Here is a 13030-nt window from a genome sequence, read left to right as displayed (position 1 = left end):
GAATATCCGCTGGAGAAGGGATAGGCTACCCACTCCAGTATTCTTGGGCTTCCCTTGTGGTTCAGCTGATAAAGAATCCACCTACAATGCAGGAGACCTGGGTTCGATCTCTGGTTTGGGGAGACCCCCTGAAGAAGGGAAAGGCTGCCCAGTCCAGTATTCTGGCCTGGAGAATTAGTCCATGGGGTCACAAAGAGTCCGACACTGAGCAAGTTTCACTCTCACTATCATTGTCGCTGGCTCAGACAGCAAAGCAGCAGCCTGCAATGTGGGAGTCGTAGGTTCAATCCCTGGGTCATGAAGATCCCCTGGAGGAGGAAATGGCAACCCACTCCAGTATTCTTGCCTGGAAAATTCCATGGACAGAGGAACCTGGAGGGCTTAAAGTCCATGGGGTTGCAAAGAGTCACTTTAGCACTGCTGGGCATGGAGGCAAGGGTAGTTTTTAATCCATAGTCACATGGGGAAAAAATGAATCTTGACCCCTAACCTCACACCACACACGTGTGTGGGGGAAAAAACCACAAAAAACAAAAACCCAATTGGATTACAGACTGAAAAGTTAAATGAAAAACAATAAACTTCCTAGACGAAAACTTAAGAGAATATCTTTTATCACCTTGAGGCAGGTAAAATTTCTTAAGGAAGACAAAAAAAGCCTTCACCTTAAACAAAAAGATTGATAAATTAATTCATTAAAATTAAGATCTTCTATTTATAAAAAGACAGCATTAAGATAATGAAAAGACAATTCACAGACTGGGGGATATTAACTATATATACACACATTATATATGTGTCTAACATATTCTGGATACAAGTCTTCTGTCAGATTATATACACTGAACAAAGCCAGTGGAGGTAATGGAATTCCAGTTGAGCTATTTCAAATCCTGAAAGATGATGCTGTGAAAGTGCTGCACTCAACATGCCAGCAAATTTGGAAAACTGAGCAGTGGCCACAGGACTGGAAAAGGTCAGTTTTCATTCTAATCCCAAAGAAAGGCAATGCCAAAGAATGCTCAAACTACCACACAATTGCACTCATCTCACACGCTGGTAAGTAATGCTCAAAATTTTCCAAGCCAGGCTTCAGCAATACGTGAACCGTGAACTTCCAGATGTTCAAGCTGGTTTTAGAAAAGGCAGAGGAACCAGAGATCAAATTGCCAACATCTGCTGGATCATCGAAAAAGCAAGAGAGTTCCAGAAGAACATCTATTTCTGCTTTATTGACTATGCCAAAGCCTTTGACTGTGTGGATCACAAGAAACTGTGGAAAATTCTTTAAGAGATAGGCATACCAGACCACCTGACTTGCCTCTTGAGAAACCTATATGCAGGTCAGGAAGCAACAGTTAGAACTGGACAGGGAACAACAGACTGGTTCTAGATAGGAAAAGGAGTATGTCAAGGCTGTATATTGTCACCCTGCTTATTTAACTTATATGCAGAGTACATCATGAGAAACGCTGGGTTGGAAGAAGCACGAGCTGGAATCAAGACTGCCGGGAGAAATATCAATAACCTCAGATATGCAGATGACACCACCCTTATGGCAGAAATTGAAGAGGAACTCAAAAGCCTCTTGATGAAAGTGAAAGAGGAGAGTGAAAAAGTTGGCTTAAAGCTCAACATTCAGAAAACTAAGATCATGGCATCCGGTCCCATCACTTCATGGCAAATAGATGGGGAAACAGTGTCAGACTTTAATTTTCTGGGCTCCAAAATCACTGCAGATGGTGACTGCAGCCATGAAATTAAAAGACGCTTACTCCTTGAAAGGAAAGTTATCACCAACCTAGATAGCATATTAAAAAGCAGAGATATTACTTTGCCAACAAAGGTCCATCTAGTCAAGGCTATGGTCTTTCCAGTGGTCATGTATGGATGTGAGAATTGGACTGTGAAGAAAGCTGAGCGCCAAAGAATTGATGCTTTTCAACTGTGGTGCTGGAGAAGACTCTTGAGAGTCCCTTGGACTGCAAGGAGATCCAACTAGTCCATCCTAAAGAAGATCAGTCCTTGGTGTTCATTGGAAGGACTGATACTGAGGCTGAAACTCCAATACTTTGGCCACCTCATGGGAAGAGTTGACTCATTGGAAAACACCCTGATGCTGGGAGGGATTGGGGGCAGGAGGAGAAGGGGACAACAGAGGATGAGACGGCTGGATGGCATCACCGACTCGATGCACATGAGTTTGGGTGAACTCTGGGAGTTGGTGATAGACAGGGAGGCCTGGCGTGCTGCGATTCATGGGGTCGCAAAGAGCTGGACACGACTGAGTGACTGAACTGAATGGAGAGGATATAAGGCAACTGGAATGAACACTTGACTAAGTTTGGTATTTGGCTGTGAACTGTTACAACTACTTTGGGCCACTGTTTGGTAGGATCTACCAATGCTAACATATGTACACTCTGCAACTTTGCAATTATACTGCTCCCACTCATAGAAATGTTCACATATAGACACCAAGCCACAGGTATAAGAATGTTCTCAATGGTCCCATATAGAAACAACACAAACGTCCCAACAGTAAAGTGGATAAATAAATCATGGTTCATCCATACAGACTATGCAGCAATGAAAAAGTGTGTGGTTGTGCCACACACAGCCACGTAGATGAATCTAACAGACATAATGTCAAGAGAAAGAAGCCACACACAAAAGAATACATGCTGAATGCATGGCTTCCTTTATAGTAAGTTTAAAAACAGACAAAACTCATTTATAGAAGCCAGAAAGTAGTCACCTTTGGGAGGGAGATGAAAGACTAGGAGAGACATGCATGAAGGAGACTGGAGGGATATGATAATGTACTATAAAGTGGTATGTGTGGTTACATAGGTGTGTTCACAGTATTTATCCACTGTACTAGGTAGATGTTATAAACAATTTACAGAAAGAAAAAAATGATTCCAACCAGCAACAACAACTTGGGAGAATACTGGAACATAATAAGAAAAATTTGAATACCTCAACAGAATAAAAGTCATGAATGTTAAGAAAAAAATGCAAATGGCCAATAAACATAAAGAAGTATAACTGTAAACAATTATGAGATTTTTTTCTTTTAAATCAATCTGGCCATGACTTAGAAGCAGAATATACTCAGGTTTGATATGGGAAATAAGAACTGGTCATAGAACTAAGAAGCATCAACCCTAAGGGTCAGAAAGATCTGTCACTGTAACTCTGGGTAAGGTGCTTAACCCCTCCCAGGTTCCATTCTTAAACCTATAAGATACCGTATAACTTCTATGTATATATAACCTACAATATATCTTCAAGGGCTATCAGGAGAACTGGAGGACATTACACACACAAATGTATATACATGAATAGCTTCTTTTTCTCTCTCGCAGAGGGAGACTGACTGCCCATTGCAATAGTTTCAAGTAGATTTTGGACAAGTTACAGCCTTACCTGCCGCAAACTCCTCAATGGTCATCAATGGGAAGCGGATCAAGGCCAGTGCTTTCCCCAGAACTTTCTGCTTGTTTCCAAAGGTCATAGGCAATTGTTGTCTTTGACATTCTGCTTCTGCCCATCGTACAACAGCTCCAAAAAGTCGACATTCTCTAATACTTAGAGTGTCTCTTTCTAGAACCGCACAGAGTGTGTCTACAAGTAATTTACAAAAATAAGTCAAATTAGGAATATTTTGCTATTTAACAAAATACTGACAAATATGCTTATATTAAAATTTCAACTCTCAATAAAAAATAGGTTATTTAAAGCTATAGATTCTACATTTAAAAATATTAAAGAATTAAAGGAACTGCAAAGAATTCTTTAAAAAATTACCAGAAAGTTAATATTGAACTTATTATCATATCTATGTATGTAGATACAGTATCTCCTCATATATTTCATGCCATTTACAAGCATACTTAAATATCCAGGATAAGAATAATAAGTCAGAGTAAAAGGCTCCCAATCAGTAATGAACAAATTCATAGAGTCTACAGATTACAGTTAATTCATTCATTCAGCAAATATTTCTGATTAACCACTCACAATGTGTCAGGTACTATTTTAGACACCAAGGATACATCATTAAACAAAAAGGTTTAAAAATTCTTTCCTTCATGGAGCTTACATTCTAATGGGAGAAACATTAAATACACATAAGTAAGTTATAATGTGTCAAATAAGAAATGTAGGAAAAAATAGCAGGGTAAGTGGAATAATCAGAAATGGAGCTTAAAACAGGATGGTTTGGATTGGCCTCATGTGAGCTAAGATCTGAAGGAGGCTTTAGGTCAGGGTTGGTAGGCCAGATAGACATCTCAAGAGAAGCAGCACTCCAGGACCAGCCAGTGTGAAGGGTCTCTTATGAGGGTGTGCCTGGCGTGTCGGAGGAAGAACCAGGAGGCCAGTGTGGTGGGAAGTGAGTAAGCAAGAGGGGAAAGTAGGAGGTGAGGAAGCTAGAACACGGGGGAAGCAGGATGCATTCATAAGGCATCCTGCAGATCATTTGGCTTTTGAGTGAAAAAGGAACCTCTCTGGAGGGTATTGGGCTGTGACATTTTATGCTCTACAAGGACCACTCTGGAAGCTGTGATGAGAAGAGATGGTAACAGAGGCAAAAGTGGAAACACTATCAGTAGGGAGCTTCTTGTGGGGTTCCAGGTGAGAGGTGATGGTGGCTTGGACCAGACAGAAGTGGTGAAAAATGATAGGATTCACGGTATATTCTGAAAGGAGACAGGAGACTTCCTAACAGATTGGATAAAGGGGTGACAGGAAGCCTAAGTCCAGGGTAACTTTCAGGTTGATGGTAAGCAATGGCGGGCTGACAGTGGCACCAACTGAGATGAGAGCAACTATGCAGAAGTAGGGTGGGGAGAGGAAGTGGGGAGAGGCTGAAGTTTAATTTTGGACGTACTAAGTCTGAAGTCCTATTTGACATCTGAGTATAAATGTCATGACCGTAACTCAGGCCCTCACTCAGAATCCTTTCCTCTTATCATGGGCAAAATTAAAATAGGCTGAGTTATTTTTAAGCTACAGTAGACCAGAAGCAGTAAGTTCAGAGAAAAGGGCTTTAGAGGCTAACTCATTAACACGAGATGACATGCTGCAATCTAACAGGGACAAGAAGAGAGGAAAACTCTGAAAAGTAGACAGAAGTACTTGAAAAGGACGGTGTGGAGTCTTCTACACAAAGAGAGAGAGATGTTAAAAGAACTTCAGAGACCTGATGGCTTCAGTTTACAATAACTGATACTGATACTAATGACTACTAATAACCAGAAGAATCTTATAGTCAATATGTATTGTTTAATAAGGACAAGCAAAGTAAAACATTTTTTAGGTATCTTTCTCAAATGGCCAAAATGAAAGCTTTGTTTCTTTAAAAAAAAAAAAAAGAGATTGTTCAAGATTTTCCAAAGACCCTCAATACAGTAGGCACTATTACAAAATATCTAACAATTGTATTTTAAGTTTAAATAAAAATGAGGATGCTATATTGTAGAAATCAATGAAAACATTAAAATACAGTTAAATTGCCCAGAAACACACACCTCAGAAAAATTTGTTAAAAACAAAATTTTATTCTGCAGTGGCCTACACATTCATACCAGAACCAAATATAGATTTAATAACAAACAAAGGTATCATTCCAGCAAAGACGTCACAGTCCCTAGAACACAGAAGGGGCTCAAGAGTATGTTAAAAATGAAAAGGTTAAACATAATCCTTTGATTTTCATAAACTCAAGCTTTTTTCTTCTCTAACAGCTGAGTAGATGTGTATAAACTAAGGCCCCAGGAAAACCCAGAAAATGAATGTAAATCAGTATACCTCAATAGTTGTAGAATTAGGAAAACATCATTACCATAATATTTAATCATTCAATAGAAAAATAGACAACTTCCAACTTACATTGTATGCTACCTTGTATGCTAGTAACTGCAGAAAAGATAAACACAGAAACTTAAAGACTTAAAAAAAAAAAGGCACATTATACTGCCCCTGGCATAATGTAAATTGATTCTGTTCTTTCAAAGGATATATTATCTTTTTCCTTTGACAGAATGCTGCAAGAGAAACAGTATCTCACTACTTGTAAAAAGGTAAGCATATCCCTCTAGAGCACATATTCAAACGCCAGAGGAGAAAAAGCACCCCCAGAATGTAAAACAGCTATTGAAAAAAAGCTCCTGAAGCCAGGGCTTGCTTCCTCTCAGCTCCTAGACTGCTCTTTCATTCCCAAGTCTTAACAAGTACACTTCAGACAAACTAGACTATGAGGTGAGAACACACAGGTCTTCTATTGATGGATGTGTTATAATAAGAAATGACAGCTGAGAGCCTAATAAAGATCATGAAAGCACATAAGATTATATTTATATACATAATACAATACTGGGTTTAATATAAACCACTGCCGAGTCAAATTCAATCAACAAATATTTATGGGGTTTTCATCCTGTGCAAGGAGCTACTTCAAGACTTCCAGGACCCAATGGCATGACTAATGTAGAAGCTATTTACAAAACAGCTTCTTGGAGTGAGTCACCCTGATGCCAGCAGCATTATTTCACATGAGTGGACTGAAGTGGAGCACCTGATGCCCCTTCAAAGGAAAGAAACAGGGACTGAGTCATGCTTCCTTGCCAACAGGTGGAGTGTTCAGGGCTCTCAAACATCCAGTAACTCAACAAAAACTCAAGAGCACACAATGTGCAGGTGCTGGGGAGGAACCTAATGTAGTGCCTGCCCTTCAGGATAATGCAGGAAGAGTATAAATCCTTCCCACGATAATACGCAATAGACAGGCAAACCAAGACAGAGATGTTACTGTAAACAGGAATATATTAAATTTCATGGAAGGGGGAGGGTTGCAGCTTTTAAGAAAGGAGTCTCTGCAGAGTTATAATCTGAGCCAAGACATGAAGACTGAGTAAGAACCAGCCAAGATGGGAAGGAAAGGCAACATTCTAGACACAGCCAATCAGTCTAACAAATATTAACTGAACACGTATTGTGTTCTACTGCTTTCAGTGTTGAAGGTATAGTGGTAAACAAGACAAAGGAGTTTAGAGTTTAAGAAGTTTACAATCTAGAAGGGGAAGGTCGACAATCAACATATACATAAACAAAGACCCAGACAAGATATTCAGAGAGTGATACATATTAAGAGAAAAATAAATCTGAATAATGGAACAGGGATTGTTTAGGGGAATGTGGTATCTACTTTAAGTAGGTGTGAGATGGCGCATCTCAGGTCTCCTTTAACCTAAGATCTGAATGATCAGAAAGAGGTAGCCATACAAAGAAGCTCCAATACTTTGGTCATCTGATGCAAAGAGCCAACTCATTGGAAAAGACCCTAAAGCTGGGAAAAATTGTGGGCATGAGGAGAAGGGGGCAACAGAGGATGAGATGGTTGGATGGCATCACTTACTCAGTGGACATGAGTCTGAGCAAACTTTGGGAAATAGTGAAGGACAGGGAGGCCCAGCATGCTGCAGTCCATGGGGTTGCAGAGTAAGACACGACTGAGTGACTGAACAACAATAATACAAAGATTTAGAGTGGGGAAAAGGATTCCAATCAAAAGGAATAACAAATACAAAGGCTCAAAAAATCAAAATAACTGTGGCCAGTGTATATGGAACACAGCGAATGAGGAAAAGAATGGCAGGGGACAGGTGAGAGAGAGAGAGGGTAAGTAATGACTGCCAGCTCTTTACAAAACTTCTGTTTTCTCTTCTTCCTGGGATGTGAATCATGTGCATCTCCTCACCTCCCCTGAAGTGAGGAGAGGTCTGGTGACTGAATTCTGTCCAGTGAAGTAAGAGCCAAAACGAGGGTGCCATTTCAAGGCCAAAGCTCATAAAACGTTGGGTGTTTTCCCATCTGTCAGCAAGGTACAGATAATAACTCAGCCACAGGAAGTAGCAGAAAGCTAATCACTGGCCAGGGATACTGCCTCGGACTGCTGTGTGAGTGTGAAATCAATTTCTTTGTGTTGGAAACAGTATGCATTTGGGGGGTTTATCTGTGCAAATGTGTTGAGCTTGCATTTTGGGGTATATCTGTTATGAACACCATGCCCAAGCGTGGCCTACCCTAATAAAAGGCCTAATCATGCAGGATCTTGTAAGTTTTGTAAGTGATTTGAATCTTACTCTAATTGCAGTGGGAAGACACTGGAAGCCGAGGTGATATAATTTGCTGCTGTGTAGAGAATGGACAGGATGAAAGCAGGAGTGAGTGGACAAGATGAGAAGACAACCCTCAGGTTGGGAGAAAATAACTGCAAATGAAGCAACAGACAGAGGATTAGTGCCCAAAATTTAAGCAGCTCTTGCAGCTCAATATCAGAAACACAAACAACCCAATCAAAAAATGGGCAGAAGACCTCAACAGACATTTCTCCAAAGAAGACATACAGATGGCCAACACACACACAAAAAGATGCTCAACATTGCTCGCTATTAGACAAATGCAAATCAAAACCACAAAAAGGTATCATCTCATACCAGTCAGAATGACCATCATCAAAAAATCTACAAACAATAAATGCTGGAGAGGGTGTGGAGAAAAGGGAACACTCTTGCATTGTTGGTGGGAATGTAAATTGATACAGCCACTATGGAGAACAGTATGGAGATTCCTTTAAAAACTAGGAATAAAACTACCATTATGACCCAGCTGGAGAAGACTCTGTAGTCCCTTGAATAGCAAGGAGATCAAACCAGTCAATCCTAAAGAAAATCAACCCTGCATATTCAACCCTGGAAGAACTGATGCTGAAGCTCCAATACTTTGGCCACTTGATGTGAAGAGCCAACTCACTGGAAAAGACCCTGATGCTGGGAGAGACTGAGGGCAGGAGGAAAAGGGGGTGACAGAGGACGAGATGGTTGGATGGCATCACTGACTCAATGGACATGAGTCTGAGCAAACTCCAAGAGACAGAGAAGGACAGGAAGCCTAGTGTGCTGCAGTTCACGGGGTCACAGTTGGACACAACTGAGCGACGAAACAACTTGACCCAGCAATCCCACTACTGGGCATATACCATAAGAAAACCGTAATTCAGAAATACTCCTGTACCTCAATGTTCACTGCAGCACTATTTATAATAGCCAGGACACGGATGCAACATAGATGTCCACCAACAGATGAATGGATAAAGAAGTTGCAGTACACATATACAATGGAATATTGCTCAGCCATAAAAAGGAAGAAACTTGAGTCAGTTGATCTGAGGTGGATGAACCTAGAGACTGTTATACAGAGTGAAATGCAAGAAAGAGAAAAATAAATATTCATACATTAATGCATATATATGGACTCTAGAAAAATGGTATTGATGAACCTATCTGCAGGGCAGGAATAGACACAGATGTGTCTGTGGGAATTGTGGACACAATAGGGGAAGGAGAGGGTGGGACGGGTTGAAAGAGTAGCACTGAAACATACACCTCATCGTATGCAAACAGATAGCCAGTGGGAAGATGCTGTATCGCACAGGGAGCACAGCTAGGTGCTCTGTGATGACCTAAAGGGGTGGGAGGGAGGCACAAGAGGGAGGGTACACACACACACTGATAGCTAATTCACAATGTCATATGGTAGAAACCAATACAGCATTGTAAAGCAATTATACTCCAATAAAAAATAAAAATAAAGTAAAAAAAAGAGTGAGTGGCAGCAGGGAGACAACAGGAGAGCACAGAGCTTATCCAGGTGAATGAGAACAGTGACTTAGACCAGGTGGGACCAACAGACAAAGTAAGACATAGTCAGAACTCAGGATACTATTTTTTAGGGGGGTGGGATGTGGGCTGCACCATACAGCTTGTCATATTTTAGTTCTCCGACCAGGGACTGAACCTGGGCCCAGCAATGAAAGCACCAACTCTTAGCCACTGGATCACCAGGAATTTCCTCAGCATACATTTTGACTGGAGAGCAGAGAACATGTGCTGATAAACTGCATGTGGGGTATGAAAGAGAGTAGTTAAAAATAACTTCTAGGTTTTTAGTTATGCATGGTGGTGCCATTAAGGAAGAGTTAAAACAACAACAACAACAACAACAACACTGGAAAGGAACAGAAAAGACAACAGGGAGTATGGGACAATCAATGGCTTTCTTTTAGCTGTGCTATTGGAAATGCCTATAAAAGCTCCAAATGAAGATGTAAAGTAAATAGTTGGCTACACAAATTTGGAGCCCAGTATAAGATAAAAGATATTTTGAGCTCATTAGATGATGATGATATTTAGAGTTATAGGCTGGATCCGCTCTTTCTGCTACCCTACATGACAAAATTCAAACTCCTGGGCCTGTGACTACATGGCCCCCACACCCTGGATTTCACTTGCCCTGCACTGCCCATCCTCTACACACGCTTTCTTCATGTGGTTCTACCTGCCTCTAATGCCCTCCCCTCTTCATTACCCAAATACTATCCATTCCCTAAGGCCCATGTCAGAACTTCCTGTGCCAAGATTCTCCTAACATCCCATTATGAGGAGCTCTATTCACATTTTGGATTTGCATAGTAATTATTTTCTATGTATCTAGTTCCAAAAAGGAAAAAAGACATTTTGCCATATGTCATCTTTTCTATGTAATGTCTTAATCTTAATTTTCACATATTTCTTCCCTGATTCTCCAAATAGATGAGTTTCCTAAAGAAAAAAAAATAAAAATCTTACCCATCTTTGTATTTCTTATAGGGCCCTGATACAATGCTATGCATATGGTGAGCATGAAAATTTGTTTGATCTGATATCTTTTAAAAGGCAATGAGGTAGTTAAGACTTTTAGGACTATTTCAGCAAAATAAAGCAAATCTCTTAAAGAGACTAACTTAAAAATCACTTGGAAAAACCACTGATTTAAAAACAGCTCCTCTGCCAACAAGGCTCACTAGTAACACATTACTGTACTTAAAAGGTTAACATTTTAATTCACAGTGAACTTACCTATGTCAATATCAGTAAACCCTTCTGCACTTATTGCATCCATTGTGTTTTTGTCTATTGTGTCTAGACAAAGACTAGCAAGCTGAGGTTCATCAAATAAACGAGCCTAAACATATAAAAAGATAGTTATTTTCACAGTTATTCTAACTTCAGACTGTCCATATTCAACGGTAATACTGTAAACAGTTATAACTGCCAATTATATAAAAACTCATACTTAAAATACAATTATAATATGCTTAAAACTTTCATTTCAAAATCGAAATAAAAGCGAAAAGCACAAATGTCCAAAAGATAACAATTCAATTACCATTAACAACTGTTATTTTTATTTTTATATGTATATATATGCACTTATATATTACATATTTTGATCCTTAGTGAAACACTCTAGGGTAGATAAGGCAGACATCTTCCCATTATACACATGAGAAAAGAGAGGCTCAGAGAGGTGCACTGATTCTAGCCAGCTATGTTCCAAAGTGAAAGTGAAAATCGCTCAGTTGTGCCTGACTCTTTACGACCCATAGACTATACAGTCCAGGGAATTCTCCAGGCCAGAATACTGGAGTGGGTAGCCTTTCCCTTCTCCAGGGTATCTTCCCAACCTAGGGATTGAATCCAGGTCGCCTGGATTGCAGGCGGATTCTTAACCAGCTGAGCCACAGGAGAAGCCAGCCCTTAAAGCCCAGTCTTAGGATCTTTTCACTAAATGATAACATCAATTGTCAAGCATACCAGTACAAACAGATTTTTTCCACCATTTCCTGTTTGATTGGGGGGAAGAGAATAAAGTACAAAAATTTTAGAGCATTAAGGTTCTGGGAACCTAAGCAAAAACGAGGCCTAACAAACAGCAAAGCAAATAAGTAAATTCACATGATAGGATATTATACAATGAGAATGAACGATCTACAACTACACACAGCAATAGGAATGAATCCCACAAACTTAATGGTAAGCATAACGAAGTAATGTATATGTTGAGCAAAAGAGTATACAGCTGACCCTTGAACAACTTGCAGGTTGGGGGCACTGATCTCTGTGTAGTTGAAAATCCACACAGAACTTACAGTTGGACCTTTGCATCTGAGGTTCTTCCATATCCGTGAATTCAATCAACCACAAATCATGCACTATTTACTAGTTTTTACCACTTAGTGGTAAAATTTACATGTGTAATTTTTTACCACTAAGTTCAAGGCCATGTTGGTCAAGAGTCAACTGCTATATGATTTCTGCAAAGCTGAGCTTTAAGAAGTCAGAAGTCAAACTTATAATATGTGCTTTACCTGGATGTACATTATAATTCAAAAAAACAAGTTTAAAAGTAAGTAAAATTCTAATGTTGGCAGATATTCTAGCTGGCCAACTCAGTGTTTATAGTTGAGTTAGTATTTATGCAGAAAAATGGATTATTTTACTTTTAGGAAAAATAATTTTTGGTAAAAGTTATTTTATTCAGAGTAGCAATATTTTCAGTCTTTCAATACGATGTCATATTTGCCTGGGAATCTACTGCTGCTACTTTGGAGTAAAACTAGTTTTCTCTAAATTTGAGTGTGGCACTATTTTTAATGACTATATTGCCCCAGAGTGTATTCCCTATGTAATCCACGCTGGGACAGCACACTGGTTCTTTGTTTTAGAGGGATGCTGGCATAGGTCCTCTCAAGTAAATGAACATGCTCAGTTCAATGATTCACTTGGCAGGAACAAGACATTCACATGACAATTCATGGGCTAATTCACATGACCCCACCAAAGAAAAATCTGGAGTAATGTTGAGTTCTAAGACCAACAAAGCACTGAAAAGTTCCTTTCTTCCTCAGTGACATATGTTAAGCCTTGCTACTCAAAATGAGGTTCAGAAGCACCAGCATCATCTGAAAGTCTGTTAGAAATGCAGACTTTCAGGCCCATATTGCTGTGTGTAGATCTATAACAACAGGAATGAATCCCAGAAACTTAATGGTAAGCAAAAGAAAGTAAGATACATGTTGAGCAAAAGTATACAGATGACTTTGGCTTACTGAACTAGAAAGTGGATTTTCATTGTCAAAGTT

At 39.7% G+C, this 13030-nt stretch overlaps 1 protein-coding gene across 6 annotated transcripts in view; it reads right to left on the bottom strand.

Moving 5' to 3' along the window:
• Positions 1-13030, bottom strand: part of BTBD1 (BTB domain containing 1) — a 51926-nt gene that overhangs the window by 20754 nt on the left and 18142 nt on the right. For all 6 annotated transcript variants that reach the window (XR_011562585.1, XM_070775226.1, XM_070775224.1 and 3 more), the window contains 2 exons: positions 10965-11070; positions 3433-3630 (listed from right to left, as the gene is read on the bottom strand). Coding sequence is in view for 5 of the 6 variants with exons in the window: in XM_070775226.1 (XP_070631327.1) it covers positions 3433-3630; positions 10965-11070 (304 nt within the window). In the remaining variant the exon portion in view is untranslated. The remainder of the gene's footprint in view (positions 1-3432; positions 3631-10964; positions 11071-13030) is intronic.

This window comes from Bos indicus, chromosome 21 (genome assembly GCF_029378745.1).
Source record: "Bos indicus isolate NIAB-ARS_2022 breed Sahiwal x Tharparkar chromosome 21, NIAB-ARS_B.indTharparkar_mat_pri_1.0, whole genome shotgun sequence".
NCBI lineage: Eukaryota > Metazoa > Chordata > Mammalia > Artiodactyla > Bovidae > Bos > Bos indicus.
This window is presented reverse-complemented; position numbering and strand designations above follow the sequence as displayed.